This window comes from Rhinopithecus roxellana, chromosome 1 (assembly GCF_007565055.1).
Source record: "Rhinopithecus roxellana isolate Shanxi Qingling chromosome 1, ASM756505v1, whole genome shotgun sequence".
In the NCBI taxonomy this organism is placed as follows: domain Eukaryota; kingdom Metazoa; phylum Chordata; class Mammalia; order Primates; family Cercopithecidae; genus Rhinopithecus; species Rhinopithecus roxellana.
The window spans coordinates 153,381,496-153,401,488 of record NC_044549.1 but is presented as its reverse complement, the minus strand read 5'-3'; the positions used below and the strand labels follow the sequence as shown (position 1 = coordinate 153,401,488).

At 37.7% G+C, this 19,993-nt stretch overlaps 1 protein-coding gene across 8 annotated transcripts in view; it reads left to right on the top strand.

The window, feature by feature from the left end:
* TP63 (tumor protein p63) overlaps positions 1 to 19,993 on the top strand; it is a 275,111-nt gene that overhangs the window by 177,651 nt on the left and 77,467 nt on the right. For all 8 annotated transcript variants that reach the window (XM_030932301.1, XM_030932295.1, XM_030932290.1 and 5 more), the window contains one exon: positions 7,797 to 8,051. In XM_030932301.1, the coding sequence (XP_030788161.1) occupies positions 7,797 to 8,051 (255 nt within the window). The remainder of the gene's footprint in view (positions 1 to 7,796; positions 8,052 to 19,993) is intronic.

Genomic DNA, 19,993 nt, shown 5'->3' with positions numbered 1-19,993 from the left:
TGGTAACTAAAGCTTATTTTCTGTGATGAAATGTTAATCACATTTAATCACCCCATTGTTTTAAGTCACAATTTAGGATAAGAACTAGACAAATATACTACCAACATTATTTTAAAAATATTTTTAAGCTCACTTTCAAAACCAAGTATGCATTACTGCTGAACTTCTAAAGGCAGTATGGAATGCTTAATATAAAGATGGGTTAACGTTCGTTGAAGAATTTTATTACTATGTACTTTCTTCTTTGAATATTACCACATCTGCTATATAGAGTTACTAAAACATATTGATTGCTATAGATTGAAAATCTTTTCAAACCTATTTTGATTCACTTTGAATAAACTGAAATTCTGAATATTCCCTAATACCAGAAATAAAAAATATTAAATATTAAAATTCTATCCTGCTTTCTGCTTAGTTTAATACTTCTTCGACATAAAATGATATTAATTCTTTCAGAATTGAGATGCCTTCTGACTTTTATTTTGTTGATTTGTCATGATTATTATAGGAGTATGTACTAAAATAATAGAATTTAAAAGTTTATTTTTCTTAATTGAGTTCTACACATGTTAATTTAGCTGCATTTGGATCAAGTTTTAACTTTAATACCTTTCACACTTCCTGTCTTTTCAAATGCTGTGTCTAATGTTTGTTGACATTATTGTCCACCTGATCAGCCAACTTTGTATTTATTTGCCTCACCTGCTGTTGGGGCTTCTAGAGCTCTTTCTCTTACATCATGGAATCTTGGCGCTCAAAGGAGTCCTGACACTTTGTGTCAGAACACAGGACATCTAGTAAACTCTCTGCTCACAGTCTTGATAGTTTTGGGTGTGCTTAAATACTTTATTCTTATATTTTGTTCGTTGTAATGTATGAGTATATATTTAAGTATTCACTTTTTAGAATAATTTTAGAAATCAAAATGAGTGAAATATTTTATACCTAATAAAATCTGGTTTTGAGAAAAACGTGATGCTAAATAAATTCTTAAGTTGGAAAGATGCTGTTTTAACTTGACATTTTTATACCAATACCTTTTCTTAACCTGGAGTAGAACACTGTAAGTCAATTGTGTTTAATTCTAGCATAAAAGAAACCATCATTCTCTGAGGTGGGGCAGGTGGCAGAAGACGAAAAAATGACAAGTATGTCTCCCTTAGGCAGTGCTTGTTGAAAAGTCACTATCCTGCTGATATTTGGGGATGGAAATGCAGTACTCTCTGCTAAAGTATAATTGAATGAATGCTTTTAAAGCCAGGGTCATGAAGTAAAGCTGTTTTCTTTACCCATGAGGGGCTGTAGAATGTTCATAAAAGCACCTCCATGAAGCCTCAGGTGAAAAGTGGTTATCAGCCGAGGAAACTGTATGTGCTGCCTAAAATGTTTCAGATTTCTAAGTTTGGCCAGGGACATCTGTATAGAGAGAGAACAGTTACCTTAGAAAACTGTTTCAAAAGCAGCCTTATAGCATTGTTTTAACGTAGCTTCACAGATGAGGATGGCCATAAGTCACAGAATGTTAGAACTGGAGTTCCCTCTCACCGAATCCTCAAATTCAGTCTCCTCAATTTTACATAGACTTTGGATTATGGTAAACTAAGGTCCACAAGTTGTTCAGCTACCTTGCCCAGGGGTGCACAGCACACTCGTGGCAGTGTTGGGACTTAAAGTCCATGTAAACAAGTCTAAGTTCAGAGTTCTTTTGCATTACTAAGATCCATACAGGAGTGTAAGGAGTACTGAAGCATGTTCAATCCCCTAGCCTCATCTAACAGTCACTCATGGATTATAAATACAATTTCTTCCAAGTGAAATTTGGGAATTCTGTTGTATCTTGTAACAAACATCAGGTTGAATTGAGATAAATTATGATTATATATCCCAACAGTAATCTCTTCTATCTCTGATTTGGTCCCTATCCCATTTTTTAATAATCTCTTACTATATATTGTTGGCTATTGTTTCTATAGTGTCATAAATTTACTATTATACATAGTAATATCTGAAAAAGAGAATGTTTTTGTTTGTTTGTTTGTTTGTTTGTTTGTTTGTTTGTTTGTTTTTGAGACGGAGTCTCGCTCAGTCACCCAGGCTGGAGTGCAGTGGCCGGATCTCAGCTCACTGCAAGCTCCGCCTCCCGGGTTTATGCCATTCTCCTGCCTCAGCCTCCGGAGTAGCTGGGACCACAGGCGCCCGCCACCTCGCCCGGCTAGTTTTTTGTATTTTTTAGTAGAGACGGGGTTTCACCGTGTTAGCCAGGATGGTCTCGATCTCCTGACCTCGTGATCCGCCCGTCTTGGCCTCCCAAAGTGCTGGGATTACAGGCTTGAGCCACCGCGCCCGGCCGAGAATGTTTTTAAAAATACTCTTGGCCAGGTGCGGTGGCTCATACCTGTAATCCCAACACCTTGGGAGGCCGAGGCAGGTGGATCACCTGAGGTCGGGAGTTTGAGATCAGCCTGACCAACATGGAGAAATCATATCTCTACTAAAAATACAAAATTACCCAGACGTGGTGGCACCTGCCTGTAATCCTAGCTACTCGGGAGGCTGAGGGAGGAGAATCTCTTGAACCTGGGAGGCGGAGGTTGCGGTGAGCCAAGGCACTCCAGCCTGGGCAACAAGAGCGAAACTCTATCTCAAAGAAAATAATATACATATTTGATAGATAAATTGGTGGAGAGAGATTTTCAAAAACACAAGTTACAGGAAAATCCCTATTGCACTGGTCAAATGGCTTCATTGGAATCCCTTTTTGATGTTAAATACTTTTATACGAAATTTATTATTGAGCTATAGCAATATATATAGACACAGTTTTGTTTCTTCACGGTGAAAACAGTTTGAGATTCAGCTCCTGGGTATCCTTATACCTACATGCAAGCTGTATGTTTCAGAATGCCCTCAGGGTGTTCTGTGATTGCATGGAATATGTCAAGTCCCTGTGACCAAGGTGTACTTCATCCTTTCTGTGGTCAGATCAGCTAGTTTGTGAGGAACCTGAATATATCATAACTACAAATAAATTTTCCAGGGTCCAAGCAGTGAGTCTTCTATTTCAAAGTTATTTTATAGGAAATGAAGCATGTGTTTGGAATCACAGGAAATTGTTTATTTTACTTTAGAAGATTCACAGTAGATATCACAGAAGTTGTTTTCCATTCACTCATTATTTGAGTGTCTGCAGAGTATGTTAAGGTTATTCCAAAATCAAGATACCTTGTGTTTAGAAGGGGAGAACCTACTTCCTATTTCACTTCAAGTATACCAATAACTTTTGTTTCCTAAGAAACACATGCGTATGGGACATGGGGGCTCTATGGACTTCTTCCAAGGGCCATTTTTATGGCTGATCTGAAAATGTCATGTTCTAATCTCTGAGACTGACTCTTTGACTTGTCATGGTCAATAAGCATTTCATTAACATCCCAGTATAATACACATTTCTCTCCTCTGTTATGGAATTGTTGGCAGTTATGGAATAAGGCAACAGGTATTGGCTCCCTTTACCCCACCAGATTTGCTGTGATAGAAAATAAGGGATAGATATTATTCACTTGACCTGGTACAGCTTCATGGGCACAAAAACTGCAATTGGTCACACAGGGCCCTATCTTAGAAAAGCACCATTCTTTGTTTAATGCTTTGCTATCATCATTTTGAAATTCTTAACCTATGAACAAGTGGTTCTGCATTTTCATCTTGCACTGAGCACTACAAATTGTTTTACTGGACCCGTCTGGGTAACACTTGTTCTTCTGGGCTATAATGGCCCAACCTTGGCCTCCAATTGTACCCTGTTAACACAGGCGATCTTTCTTTAAATCAAAGGAATAAGTAAATAAGAATATTTTCTTTAGATATTTTAAAAATTAACTTCTGAAGAACTAATGGCAGGCTTATGATTTATTGATTTTTAATAAACTAAGAAAAGTATGTAAATGGATTTCTAATCACTCAGTTCTGACTTTGGTGGGCTTGTTATTTCTGTTCATTTGAAGCTAACATTCAAAGTTAGTGGTGTCGGTTTTATGCTTTCCAGGAAAAGACAATGGAGTATACTACTTGGCTTATATTTCTGTAAAGTATTACTTGAGAAGAGTTTCAATTGAAATGTGTTTTCCCACTTTTATTTTGTGTAGTAGGCTGTTTCTCATCAATCCTAAGAAATATACTTTTATGTTATATTATTTGAGGATTTAGCATTGGTAACAGATCTTGTTCTTATGTACAAAATCTCACCTGGAACTGTATATAATTTAAAACTATGACACTTAAAAATAGACCCATCAGGCCTAAACAGGAGGATAGGCCGGGCGCGGTGGCTCACGCCTGTAATCCCAACACTTTGGGAGGCCGAGGTGGGCAGATCACGAGATCAGGACATCAAGACCATCCTGGCTAACACGGTGAAACCCCATCTCTACTAAAAATACAAAAAATTAGCCGAGCATGGTGGCAGGCACCCGTAGTCCCAGCTACTCGGGAGGCTGAGGCAGGAGAATGGCGTGAACCCGGGAGGTGGAGGTTGCAGTGAGCCGAGATCAGCCACTGCACTCCAGCCTGGGCGACAGAGCGAGACTCCATCTTAAAAAAAAAAAAAAAAAAAGTAGACCCATCAGTACCCACAGTGCTATTAATGATGTTTGAAATATAGTTTCTGCTTCTTTGTTGCTTCTCAATTGTTCAGTCTTACTTTCATTCCAAAGGACACTTTTGTGACTCCTCAGTAAATGGAATTTTCCCTTTCTTTTTCTTAATATCCATAAAATCAGTTTACTTAAGAAATCATATAGCAATATACAGCCCAAACCCTAAACCCTTTTTCAAAATTGTCATTAGCTTTTTTTATTCATTAAAACATTTTCATCTCATTAAAAATGATTTCTTCCTTTAAAATTTCCCAGAAAGTATGACCTTTTTATTTTCTGCTGTTCAGTTTAGACACATCATCAAAGACAGATAATTATTAATGTTATATGAGCATAACAGGAGATTTATAAACCAGAAATGTATTTTCTGGGAACCAACTTTCAAGTTGCTCAGGTAAGTTTTATTAATTTCACCGGTGAAGCCCTAGGATAAAGCAGTGCCTAAATCAGGCTTGTTTACCCTTGGCATTATATGGCATCAAACACTGTTTCAGGACAGTGGAAGAACAGCCTGGGAGGCCTTCAGCCTGAACCAGCCTTGTCCAGGCCCATCCACAAGGAGAAATAGGAAGGAAGGCCAGTTAGTGTGCAAAGTAGCATGGCTTATTTTGAGGTCCCGTTAATTGTTGGTCAACAAAACAATGGCAGGATTTGAAGAAAGAAATGTATTGCAGCAGAGTCACCATATACTTTGAACTGCAAAGGGAGACTGAGGAAATGTTGCCTTAAGGCCAAAAACCCTGCCTCAAAACACAGGTTCCTCAGGTGGCTCAGAGGCAGACCAAGTTCACCAAGTCAAGGACATTTTCCTGCTACCCCCTTGGGGATAGGGGCCTTCTCCAAACCACCCTGGACATGGATCTCCTGCTGTTCAGAACCCACTCAATCAAGAACAGAAGCAAAACATTTTTTTTTTTTTTTTTTTGCCCCTTACATGGAATTTTCCCTTTTTTTAAGTCCTTGTTGAATTGAAGAGTGTTTGCTCACTGGCTTTTAAAGTGTGGTCCCAAAACTTTTTTCTTCATTTATATTGGGTTAAAAAACAAAAATCAAGGGGCCCATGCGTCTTTGTTCTCATCCAAGCCCACAATTAGCTGGGGTTCCTTCTGTGCAGCTAGAAGCAGGAGGGAAGGGGGTGGCCCAACAGGCATTTTACTGCCTGCGAGAAAGTGCTGTGAGTTTCTTTGTCCTTTTTGTCAGGGACGGCTGCCTCCCTAATTGTACTGCTGTAGGGAGGCACGTGCCTTTGGAAGCATTATCTGATTCCTACAGGACGTTCAGGAGTGCTTTGTATACTGACCCTTAACTTCAACACAAAGAGTATCTTCTCAATCCCCTTCCCAGGCTGTTGCCTCAGGCTTGGATACCTAAGAACTGTAGTTCAGCCGGGGTGGGGACTATTTATATGGGATCAGGTTTTATTTTTTTGTCCCCTAGTTGTCTTACCTGCAGTTTGGCCACACTCACCGGGAGAGAAAGCCGAAGATGGTGGATAAGCAGTGGATAGCAGCTATAGAAGTCAGAGCGGAGACAAGGCGAGACAAACAGCTGCTCTTGTCAGCATGGGGATAAGTGTAAAGAGATTAATAGTTATTTGAAGAGCAAATGGGGACATGGCATTTGGCAGTGGAATGCGAATGCATGAATGTAATGGAATGGGCATGCGACTAGTAATATTTAGACAAATGCTTCCCGGACTGAATGGAATGGCAGAGCCTACTTCTCCTCCCCCTGTGAAAATAATAATAATAATATTAATTAGTAAAATAATTAAAAGTTTGAAATTTTAAAAAAGATACGGCTATCTCCTATTTCTTTGTAAGTTTGTTCTTCTCTATAGTTTTACTTAATCTGGGACTCTCAGTTACATTTCAATTGAAGAGCTAGGCCTATTTCCTTTATAAAATATGTATGAATAGGACTGCCTTAATCTTGCTTTTGTTTTTTTTTTTCTCGTTCATTAGATTGATGAAACAAGATTTCTATGTGTTGGAAGGTTTTACAAAGGAAAAACAACTGTACCATAAGCTGGTTGCTCCTTCTGTTCATTTTGGCTCAGGTTTAGAAATGATGATAGGCTGATTTGCCTACTCAGGCTGACAGTTTTGATGGCATGGGCAGAGCCCTGAACTCTGAACCAGAAGATTCAGCTCCGAACGCCCCAGTCATTGTGTTAGCGGATGCTAGGGCAAAGGCTTTACCTCTCTGATAGTAATACAGTAAAGTTTTCTATACAGTAAACTGAGGCAAAATTAACTTATTCTTTCATAAATATGTTCTTGAGTACTTTCACTCTGTGCTTGGGCCCATTCACATAGAAGACATAAAAACATCTGGCAGAAGGAAATACGTGAGCTAATGTATTTTTGAATTACATTGAGCATAGAATTTTCTTCATAACTAGTTGGTATTTCTCTTACAAATGTTCTACTCTAGAAAAGAATAAATTTCTATTAAGAAAATGAAAGAACAAATAAAAAAAATTAGACCAGTTTGGATGATTTACTAGCATGTTACTTTTTAAAATACACAGTTGGGTCTCCCTAACCCTGCTACGCATGATCCTCCAGGCTTTGTGAAACCAGTCCTTAGGTGGCTGGGTGATACACTATTGGTACTCTGGGACAGAATGTAGAATTGTAAGACTAAGAGATAATTCGAAGGTCATTTGATTTTGCCCCCTATGCAACAATTTAACACTTAAATCCCCTCTGGAACATACCTACCAAGTGGTCTTTCTCATTTTGTGTAACATTCCCCCCACCACTCCCAACAACCTCAAAATGGAATAACAGGCGGTATTCATTTAAAGACTTCCTAAGCAGCTACTGAGCACTGGGAACGTTTTGCCTAGTTTGTGAATAAGCATATACTCTACTTTCAAATGCTCTTTAGGAAGTCAGTCTCCAGAGGCAGCACACAGAGCTGAGTGATCTGGAAAAGCCATTACACACACACACATGCTCAGACTTCTCGTGTTTTCTCTGTTTGTCAAAAATCAACGGTTTTACTTTGAATGTGAAGTGTTTCCAACCTGAGGTCCATCTCTGTAGAATGCATTCACCCATGGATGCCTTTTTTGGAGCAATGATCTGTGGCTTCAACGGCTAATATTGGGGTTTCTGGGTGTCCTTGCAGCCACAGTACACGAACCTGGGGCTCTTGAACAGCATGGACCAGCAGATTCAGAACGGCTCCTCGTCCACCAGTCCCTATAACACAGACCACGCGCAGAACAGCGTCACGGCGCCCTCGCCCTACGCGCAGCCCAGCTCCACCTTCGACGCCCTCTCGCCATCACCCGCCATCCCCTCCAACACTGACTACCCAGGCCCGCACAGTTTCGACGTGTCCTTCCAGCAGTCGAGCACCGCCAAGTCGGCCACCTGGACGGTAAGAGCAGCGGGCACGCACATGTCTGACCCCAGTCCAAGGACGGGCTTCACCACATCCCAGGGATTTCTCCCCCTTTCCAGTTTAGCGATTCCACGTTCAATGGTGGAAAATTTGCCTTTGAATATTTAATACTGAACCACAGAGAGAGAGAGAGTGCCAGTTAGTGGGAAAAGTCCCAATTTAGGAACCAAACGTCTGCATTCTAGCCAGCTCCTGGCAACTTCAGTCAGTGTGCTCCTGCCTGCTTCACACTGTTGTATATGAAAGTTGATGGCAAAGTAAAGAGCACTGTGCCAACAAGAAGTATCATAATCATGGGATATGTTTTTACAGTCTCCAGAAAAGTGTTTGCCAGTCTCATTATTGTCAAAGAAGTAAGTGTCACATTAAGGTGTGATTTTAAAAACAATAAAATAATAAATATAGTGTTATAAAAATTCAGAAAATAAAATCCTATTTATGAAGGAAGGATGAATATGTTTATACATGTAGGTATCAATAAATTATAATTTATCAGTAAACTGTATAATTTCTTATAATAAATTACTATTTATTGTAATAATTTATCAGTGAATTATAATTTATTGATACGTATATATTTATTTAATTTAGAAATATTCTTTTCGAAAAAGGAAGCCCTTAAATATACATATCAGGGCCCTGAATTAGTCCAAAGAAATTGTTTAAAAAAATCTTTCTGCATATAACTTTTCTAAGGAAGCATGGAATTTTCTTTTCATAAATTAGGAAGATGCAAGAATTAGTCCAAAGAAATTGTTTTAAAAAATCTTTCTGTATATAGCTTTTCTAAGGAAGCGTGGAATTTTCTTTTTCATAAATTTGATACAAGAACATTTTATTTCGAAGTGCATTTTGAAATGTATTATAACACGAATAAAGGTCAAGTATAAAAGAGGACACCTACAAAGTTGGTTTTAAGTGGTTGATCAAAGAATGTTCAAGACCAAAGTGGTATGTTTGTCAAACAACTTAACGTTTATATGGATTGTAGAAATGCTTCCAAATATCATCATCTTAATAAAAAGTGGCTTTAGAATTGTTTTGACACTTTTTTCCCTCTTTGACAAATGGGTTTCTTTGGAAAGCATTTCTATGTTTATCTTATATATAGTACCTAGTTCATTCCAGTCTTTAGTTGTGTATTTTATAAAATGATCTGCATGCATAAAACCTATTACACTCTAACATCATTTTACATCCATTTCCTCCTTTTCACCTCCTTTCTTTGTGAAGTACACAGGACAAGTTTTATAAGTCTCACTATACTAGCGAGGAAAGCTGAAGAAGTTGGAGGTTAAGTTAAGAGGCATGCCTAAAGTTACAGAAACTTGTGTGTAGCTGGGCTTGTTTTTCATTTCTTCTTCCCTCTCACTGGATTGTATCCTTTCTTTCAACCATTTTATATCAGGATCTCCCCAAATTGTCTAAAAATTAATGTTATTTTAGTTCTTTCCTCTTGTGGTTTATGAAATAAGTCTCCTGTGGCTCATATTTCAATTGTAGAGCAAAAGTATCAGCTTAAAACTTGATCTCTCCTCCACTTGTTACTCATAAATTGTGTCATAATCCTTAGTTTCCTTTACATTTATAATTCTGGAGGCGATGGATACTGCAGGTGAGTAAACTTAGAGTTTATAGGCTTCAAATAGTTGGTTGATTGATCTAAGTAGGATCTTGCTAAAGAGCCACTAGAATAACCATTTTATAAATGGAGCACTGATATCTCTTAGGTCACCAACTGGACATTTACAATCACCAGTCTTCAAAGCTAACAGTTCCTAGTTTAGTTTACTCCGCCAGGGCTCCACTGTATGAGGAGTGGGCATGTCTGACGAGATGATGGGCATCTTAGAGCTGCTAAATGAATAATCGCTTTTTTTCCCTGTAAAATTGTTAGAAAACCATGGAGATGAAGCTTGGTGTAAGTAAGACATCAGATTAGTTATCCTTCCCTGTCCCTTCCTCACTACTTTCTCATATAGAAATCTTAAAGTCAGCTGGGCGTGATGGGCTCACACCTCTAATTCCAGCACTTTGGGAGGCTGAGGCGGGTGGGTCATGAGGTCAGGAGTTGAAGACCAGCCTGGCCAACAGAGTGAAACCCTGTCTCTACTAAAAATACAAAAATTAGCCAGACGTGGTGGCAGGTGCCTGTAGTCTCAGCTACTGGGGTGACTAAGAAAGGAGAATCGCTTGAACCCAGGAGGCAGAGGTTGTGATGAGCTGAGATGGCGCCACTGCACTCCAGCCTGGGCAACAGAACAAGAGTCTGTCTCCCCCCTCCAAAAAAAAAAAAAAAAACTAAAGTTATTTTCCGGTTTAGCACAATCCTAAACCATCAATCAAAGCCCCTCTTTCAGAGAAGTTAATTGTCTCACTCCAAAAGTTTGGAGATCTTTACCAAAATCGTAGGTTTAAAAGAAAAGAAAATATTCTGGAGGAGTACACTGGTAAAATTTCCTTACATGTGACAGCAGTAATATCAGTGGCCTGAAAAAAAGGGCTGCACTGTGATGACAAGCAAAGAACACTGACTGGGAGACAGAAAACCTGTGTTACGGTCTTGATCATCGATGCACACTTAGCCAAGTCGCTTTATCTTTCTAAAATTCAGTCTGCGCCTCAGATCAGAAAGAGGATGAGGATGGTGAAACCTACTCTGTTTTCTTAAGGTGAGATGATAGTATTAATAATTAACATAGAAAGTTTTTAGAAGGACTTTGGTTCTTACTGATATATCATCTGCCATTTGTGAGTGTCCTTGGTTAAGTGATTTTGCGTCTCTTGGATTTTTGTTCAATTTGCTGCATTCTACCTATACATTTTACAATACGGTTTCTACTCATTTATCACACGGTAATTATATTTTTATTAAATTTCTTTCTTGTTCACAACCAGGCTTATTTCAGGCCCAGTTGCATTTCTTCTAAATTAGGGTACTTGAACCCTTATCTGAACAGCTACTGAGATCACCTAAAATGATGTAAGTTTTTCGTCATGGATACCTGCATCTTAGCTTCTAATTCTTTGAGCCAAATTGTATATTCTTATGTTAATTTAATTTAATTTAATTTAATTTAATTAATTATTTTTTGAGACAGAGTCTTGCTCTGTCACCCAGGCTGGAGTGCAGTGGCGCGATCTGGGCTCACTGCAAGCTCCACCTTCTGGGTTCATGCCATTCTCCTGCCTCAGCCTCCCAAGTAGCTGGAACTACAGGCGCCCGTCACCACACCCAGCTAATTTTTGTATTTTTAGTAGAGACAGGGTTTCACCGTATTAGCCAGGATTGTCTCCATCTCCTGTCCTCGTGATCCGCCCGCCTCAGCCTCCCAAAGTGTTGGGATTACAGGTGTGAGCCACCACACCTGGCCTAGCCTCATGTTTATAAACAGACTTCCCATTTTAAAAAGGATTTTTTCATCTATGTGTCTCAGTTGAGCCTCATAACCAAGTTTGTAATCCCCAGTTTTATAGATGAGGAAACTCGGAGACATAAAAGTCACATGGTTAATAACCAGCCAAGGATGGGGAAGAATCCAGGCCTTTCTCACCCCAATTCAAGTCTCTCCACCATCCTAGTTAGACTGTCTCTCCTCTGGATTGAGAGCAGGGAGGGGCATACAGGAGCAGGCACTGCCTGTGTAGTTTGGAGCTTGCCTCTTATGTCACAGAGTCCAACTAGTAGAGAAATTTTTTGTGCCTTATCATGCAACACCTATTTCTTAGGCATTTGTCCTTTTTAAAGCAATTTTTCAAAATAAAATGCTGCATTTTAGAACTGCCCACAAACTGGAAGAAACAGAAGCAACTGTCATTAGAGGGAGGTCATGTTTATCACATAGTCTTCTGGTAATTCTTTAATAAAAATATTTTTAGTACCATTTTATCACTTGCAATCCTTTCATGTCAAGTTTTCTTTTTTAACTTTTCTGGTTTTACCCTCAGGATTACTGTCAAAATACAGCTAATATATTTAAAATATATGTGCATTTTTCCTTTGCTTTTCTGTGTTTTAAATAACAAATGTGATTGTGTTTCCAGTTCTACAAAAATATGGTATTTATTTTAAACTTCTTTCAATGAAATGAGGTAAAATAAGACAACATTTTTCATCTTCTCTGTTTCACACACACATACATACACCACGAACCAACATTTACTTTAGTTTCAGATTTTCTTATTTCCACAATTTAATTGATACTAGTTACAGAGGCCTACCATTTAATATAATGTAGTGCTGGTCTAGCATTGTAGCTGGGAATCATTAATCATAGAACAGTTGAAAGAATGGTAGTGTGGAGATGGCAAGAAACTTAAATTCAGATTTCAACTATGAAACTTACTAACAGTATATGGGATTTTCACCAAAAATTCAATGTCTCTAAACCTTACTTTTCTCACCTACAAATGGGAACATTAATACTTTCCTTATCATGAAGATTACTTCATGTAAACATACCTATTAGCACCTAGCTGCTCATATGGTCCCAAGTGTTTATTGAGTCTGAATTTGAATTTCTTCGGTTTGTGAGTTTACTGACGTTTTCCTGAGGCTTCGACAAAACTTTAGTACCTTTAGTTGTACTAAAGGTAACCATTTGAGAGAATGAAAAATAAAATTCCAACTAATGTTTTTTTCTTAATGCTTTTGGGTTATTAACATGCACACTTTATAGAGGGACTGTGATACTATCCACTATCCAAATATATGACTAGATGGTCAAGGGTGGTAACAGCCTCTCCTGAATGCAGACTTCTGCAGGCTGGCTCTGCCGCTTTCCGAAGCCTGCCCAAGCCAGATGTAGGTTCTCCTTGCCAGTGCAAGGAAACGCCGTTTCCAGATTTAAGAGCCTGTTGATTTCTGACATTCGTTCCTCATTTTTAATCTGAGGCTTCATTATGGGAATGCCTTTTTGTATTCTTGGTGTTAAAGAATAACAGTGGGCCTTCCTTATTGCAGAGTCAGCATATTAATGTACAAACTGCTGGAAGTAACCTAATCAGTCACCAGTGAAAAACTGGTGGCGTTAATAAATTGTAGTATATTATAAGAAATAACCATATGGCCATTAGAAAGAATTCTCTGTACTGATAAGGAAGGCTGTGGGAGTTGCTGGTGAGGGAAAAAGAAAGCTTTCTGTGGCACCTGCTTGAGAATTGAGAGTCCTGGTAAGGAACCCCGCTTGCAGGGGAAGCGTTTCTTTGTGCTTCACTCTAGTGATGAGGCTTCTTGGTGAATACAGGTCAGTCTGTCTCAGTTATTGGCCTCACACACCTTTGCCCGTTTGAGAGCTATTTTTCACAGCTCATGGTACAAGAGTACTCTCTGTGTTCTCACACCATGAAAGTCCTCAGATTGTTTTTTTGTTTTGTTGTTTTTTAAATTGTGCTCAGACTGAAGTAAGGATCCTACCCTTAGGACATAGGATCACTTTTTGCTGGTATATCTTTCTCCTGTCATTGACCTCAAGGTCTTGTATGGCAGACAGCCTGATCTAGCGCCCAGCACAATGTCCAGCATACGGTAAACCTTTAATAAATGGGAAGAAACTTTTTTTCTCATAATTAAAGGAAACAATTGTCGTTCCCAGCAGGAGCCCTCAATTCTGACTCTGTTAACTGCCCATAAATTTGTTCCCTTCAGCCTTCACCCATGATTTATAGAGAGCGTTCTTCCTTTGCCTTTCTTAACCATGCCAGCTTCGTGTCATGTTCAGAGCTTTGGAGAATTTGACTTGAGCAAGTGGAGAGATTAGGGAGGTGGCGTTTGAAAGGGGAACAGCCAGTTCCCCGGAGAGTTCCATTGATCTCAGCCTATGGGTCTTGGGCTCGCAAGCTCACTCCCTTTGGCTCCGCAGGCAGGCTGAGATGCGGCCTGCGGCCCACCCTCCCTGTCATCAGGTTACCTGTAATGTAAGACTTTTAGAAAAAGGCTGCCAGCTCTGCAGAAATCTAATGCAACCCAGCCAATTGCGTAGCCCTCTGGAATTTAGAGACTCTTAAGAATAGCCCATCAAAGGACAAGATGTACAGACAAACTCTTCGATGGTAAATAAGATTTATCAGTTTTCTTTCACAATGGAAGCACTTCCTCCATCAAAGTCTGAGTGTCATCTGGGGCTTGATCTAATCTTACAATTGAGTGGCTGTTAGATTTTATTGGTGAGGGGCAGAAGTCAGTAGCTCGTGCCACTAATACATGGGTTCGTGTTTATCATAACAAGATAATTTTCACTTCTTGCCATAGCTGTTTCATAAATCATGTAAGATATGTATCCCGTGCCTTTTTGTGCCTCTTCCATGATGAAGAAAATAGTAACATTGAGCATATTAATCTGTTATCTAAGCTATTTCTTAGTTCACAGAGTATTGAGGAAGAATGTGCTAAATAAAGTGCTTAGAGATTCTTGGTGATGGTTCAAGTAACTTACCTCTAGGTTTTGGATTTAAAATGAATGCTCATTGTAAGGCATGCTTCCGAAGAGTCGTTCCCTGGTCCAGAGCAGAATAACTGAATCCGCATTCTTGCCTGAGTTTGTTTAGATTGACTCTAGGTTAGTGTATTTGTGATGAGCCAGTGTAATGCTTATCAGCCTCCCATACTATTTTGAGTGATCTGTTCACTGCACCATGGAGTGTCTATTTAAAATTAAACTGATCTTGCATATGAACATTATAAAAACTATTGATTTTAAAAATGAATAATTTAAATAAAGCTTATATTTCTTTTCCTACTAAAAGAGTAACAGGAAAATCCTTTGCTTTTCCCTTTTCTTCTTTCTCCCTATTCTTCTCCTCTTCCCCCATTTCTTTGCCCCCCTTCCTTCTACTCCTTCTCTTTTTTCTTCATTTATGTTATTATTATTAGTTAATTTGGTTTTATAGGTATCATCAGCTACATGGTATTTTTTTTTTAACTATAGCTTCACTCTTCTCCATAAATTAATATGGAGAACATGATATAAATCAATCAGCATGGAAATTTTTATCAATATTAAATTATCAGACCCTTTTCATATAACAAATCACTTTGATGAGTAATAATGGGCTGCTTTAGAGATAGCAAACTCAAATGTCATTGGGGTCAGGGAGGTAGCATAAATGAGCCAAATGATAAGTACAGAGACTGTGGCAAAATGAGCTTATATACTCTATCTACAAGGACATCTGCTTTACAATCCCAGACTGTTGTCACAGGGGAAAGTAGGCCTAGGATTAAATTATTTAAAATATTAAATTATCACAATATTAAACTATTAAATATTAATTTTTTAAACGAGCAACTAGGAACCTGGGTTTGCATGTAATAACTTCATATCTTAAAATGATGAGACTAATTCAAACAATACTTGTAAAACACAAAACAGTACACAGGCTTCATGCCATCCTGTGTAATGTGTTAATGGTAACAAGGGGAGATTACTGAATGTTTAAATAAATTAACTGGAAGTTAGTTATTAAAATAACTAATATAACTGGAATCATCTAAGAGAAAGGTTACTAGGAGGTGTATTTTATTCAGAAATAATAATTCTTTATTCCTTTACGAAGTCATATAGATTAATCTCTTGCTGCATTTAACTAAGCAATACATTATCAGAACATATTTTTCTCAACTTGTTTTCTTACAGCAAATGATCTTTCTGCTTCTCATTTTTATATCATTTTATATTTTAAAAATCTAATGATATGCAGTATTGGATACTTGGCATTTTAAAAAGTTTATTGTTTGTTTGTTCCTAGGCTTATCATTAGAGAATTATGGAATTCTGTAACTTAACTCCTTAAAATTGGCCGAAGTCATACTCAGAAAAGAGCTCTGTGATTTAAAGGGCTTCGAATCAATTTTCTCAGCTTACTAACAGATAGCTTATTTTTAATTAGCACATAGTGTGCCAGAACAAAAATCACCTGATAATTGAAGTACAAAGAGAAAATAAAGTCATAAGAACTTTTAATGACTCTAGAAAACTATATCACTAAGCTCAACAGAGATCCCTTAAAATGAATGTAAACTTAAAATCAGCCCTTAGTTGTGTGTACCATTTATTGTGGGATTGTTGCTCTTGGTACATTTCCATACATGAGCTTTGCACTTTCTTCTGTTCGCATGCCCCAAATAAGCTACTTCCATAACGTCACCACGTCTATGCAATGGTTCCTACCCGCTTTGGTAAAGGGCCAATGTATGCTTCTCATTAAAAGTATTTGGCAGTTTCAGCTGTCATGTCATGAATAAAAGCATATAACTGTATATAAAATAAAACCCCCTGGTTTTATATTTCAGCAGTTGGTATGTCTAGTCAGGTCACTGTGACTGAAAGGAGACTTGAGATAATGTAGCTTTCCAACAACTTCCAATTCTTCAAAATTAGAGAAGAGTTTATGGTAGAATAGAAAGATAATTCTTCAGTTCTTTGAAGCCCTGCAGACATTTTGTAGCTATGGAATAGTTTTTAGAACGATGGATCCTGTAATGAGGCACACAGAGGCCTAAAGGTAATGATCTTAGTAGATTTCTCTCCTGTGGTTTTTAGTAATGATCATGACCTTATCATCAGGCCCACCACGTGAAATTTAAAAGAAAATTTGATAGTAGTCAGAGACCCTAGATCTAATTTATTGTGAGGTAGATTAGGGAGGGATTCTCACTTTACAGATAGAATGAGACTTCTCATTTTAGTCTGAATTTAATAATGAAGATTCATGTGGGAAAAAAAAACAAAACAAAAACTACAATTTGCCACCTTGTTATTGTATCAGAAAGGACTGAAAACAGAGCAGGGACCTTAATTTCTAATTGTCTTAGTACCAAACTTTCAAGTTCATTGATTAAATAGGAGTTCCTTCTTGGGTTAATGCCTAAGTTAGTATTTTTGTTTTGCTTTGTGTACTCTTCAGCCAGTATCATCTGCATTGAATCTTATAAAAACGATAATGAATAAGTTGAGGAGACTATTTCTAAAGACTTTTCCTTTGAGTGGTTTCCAAGTTGTATTAAATAAGAAGACTAATGATTACTTAAGGGTTCTCATTTGAATTTGAGAAGACATCTGACAGGCTCCCGAGGAGTGTGACTCATTAAGTAGAATACGGGACTCTGAAGGACAACGTTGGGGTACTAACAAGCTGTATGAACTGGGGCAGGTCTTTTGTCTCTGTCCTTATGTTAAATGAGTATTATAATTTTTACTTGGCAAGATTGCTGTGAGGCTTAATTAAAGTTTATAAAGTGCTTTGGGAGCCTGAGAGAAGAAGCTCTAAAAACATAATATGTTATTATCTCTTTTTTTTTTTTTTTTTTTTTTTTTTTTTTTTTTTTTTTTTGTTGAGACGGAGTCTCACTCTGTCACCCAGGCTGGAGTGCAGTGGCCGGATCTCAGCTCACTGCAAGCTCCACCTCCCGGGTTTACGCCATTCTCCTGCCTCAGCCTCCCGAGTAGCTGGGACTACAGGCGCCTGCCACCTCGCCCGGCTAGTTTTTTTGTATTTTTTAGTAGAGACGGGGTTTCACCGTGTTAGCCAGGATGGTCTCGATCTCCTGACCTCGTGATCCGCCCGTCTCGGCCTCCCAAAGTGCTGGGATTACAGGCTTGAGCCACCGCGCCCGGCCTAATATGTTATTATCTCATCCTGGATTTTTGTTTTTAGATTTACCTGCTTGAATCTGTATCATAACGATGCTTACAATTCAGGCAGTTTTCTGAGGTTTTTTATTTCTACAAAGATGTGAAATAAAACAACACAAATATATAAGTCTCTAGACATTAATATGGGTTGAAAAATTGTACATAATTTTTCTGATGTAAAAGAGTTTCTTCTTAAAAAATGTTTAATTGAATCTCATTTCTGTTAACCAGCTTTATTTTTTTTTAAAGCATTTCAGTGTTTTATTGGTAACATTTTTGCAGAACCAGTAAAAAGTTTTAAAATGCTATCATCTTTACTGGGTCATGAGAAGAAAAATTCACTCCGTTTAAAAAATGTAAATGCATATTTAAATGTAAACAAATATGCACATTTAGATACATATAAATATATTACTCCAGTTGAATAACAATGGAATTTATTTGCAATAATTAGAATTGGATAATTTGGGCTAGAAAGATATTCCTTCCTTCTATCTTTCTGCCTTACTTTCTCTTTCTACTGTGTGTTCATTTGAGATTTTCATATTTATAAAATATAAAAATGTATATAGAGCCCTGGAGTTAATACAAATTGCTCGAAAATTCTTTTATTCCTACTTTGTATTCTTGAAAAACAAATCACATTTTCCCATAAGAACAATGTCATAATTATGGATAACATTTCTGACCAAGGTATTATCATCAAGTAAGTCATAGATATATTTAACTCTATGTCATAAAAGCAAAGCTATTACCACCACAAGCCACTGTAATTATTTGAAATAGCAAAATGATTCTCATTGTCATATAAAGTTTGCTTAAATATTTTGTATGCCTTGACATGTATGTATTGTTTACTTATAAAGTGTTATTTTTATAAACTTATCTAGAACTGACTGCTATTATAACAAATACTTTAACATTTCAACATGCCATAATTTTGATCCATTTCATGGGGAATAATTTGAGAAGCCTATGTTTCTCAAAATTTTCATAGGAAAATTAGAATGGATACTTGTATAATTCCTATGACTAGGAATGATGCTCAAAAAAATTCTGTAGTGTAGGTCAGTCTTCATTTTAAGCAGTTGAATCCATTTTTAATGATATTACTTAAGAATTTTGCTTGTAAAAAAAAAAAACTGTATCTGACTGAATTTGAAAATGTAGTTTTGGAGTGTATTTACTCTTCCTGCCTGATGCCCCTCCCCAAAACAGAGCAGTCTTGAGGAAATAAAAGCCCTCAAAGACAGCTAGATATGAGAAGAGTTTGAATTGCTAATGGGGAGACTCCTAGACCTTTGCCTTGATGTTAGAAAAGGAATTTGAGGGCATGATTTGTGTGTTAGAGCCAGAGTTTGTCTTTAAACACAATTCAAGTTTATCACCTTTCTTATAACCTTTCCATACAAAACCATGGATTTAGTGAATAAAGCATTTGGAAAATGGTGGATAGTTGATAGATAAAGCAGACTGATCAACAGGTAAAAATAGAAAGTATTTTCGTAATAGGAATTTGGAATAACTTTTTCTATATTCCCATAGTTAGAATGGATGCCTAGAAAATGGATCCTTATTGTGATGATTAAAAATCTCTTTTTGAACTAAGACACGTAAGAAAGTAACCTCTTTCTCCTTTGCTTATTCTCCCAACCAGGCTGTGTTGAAGTTATACAAGTATAAGTAAATGTACACTGCTTTTAAAAATGCTTTAGTCTAATTTTGTTACCTTTAAGTTTAGATACATGGCAAATAATTATTTTTGATACTGTTTAAATCAGTCTTTTACAAGTAGAATTGTCAACATGCAAGAGTTACCAAAAGATATTTCATTCTTTAGATTTTTATTGTTCTTTCACAGTACTCACTGATAACGGATTATATTTTACCTTTTTTTTTTTTTTTTTTTTTGGAGACAGAGTCTTGCTCTGTCACCCAGGCTAGAGTACAGTGGTGCAATCTCAGCTCACTGCAACCTCCCCCTCCCGGGTTCAAGCAACTCTCTGCCTCAGCCTCCTGAGCAGCTGGGATTACAGGCGCGTGCCACCATGCCCGGCTAATTTTTGTATTTTTACAAAAGATAGAGATGGGGTTTCATCATCTTGGCCAGGCTGGTATTGAACTCCTGACCTTGTGATCCACCCGCCTCGGCCTCCCAAAGTGCTAGGATTACAGGCATGAGCCACCACGCCCAGCTCTATTTTACTTTTATCTATCATCAATGACTACATTGAATACTTTTGTATGTAAATGTAACAAAGGCATATTGTGCAGTTATTTATACTT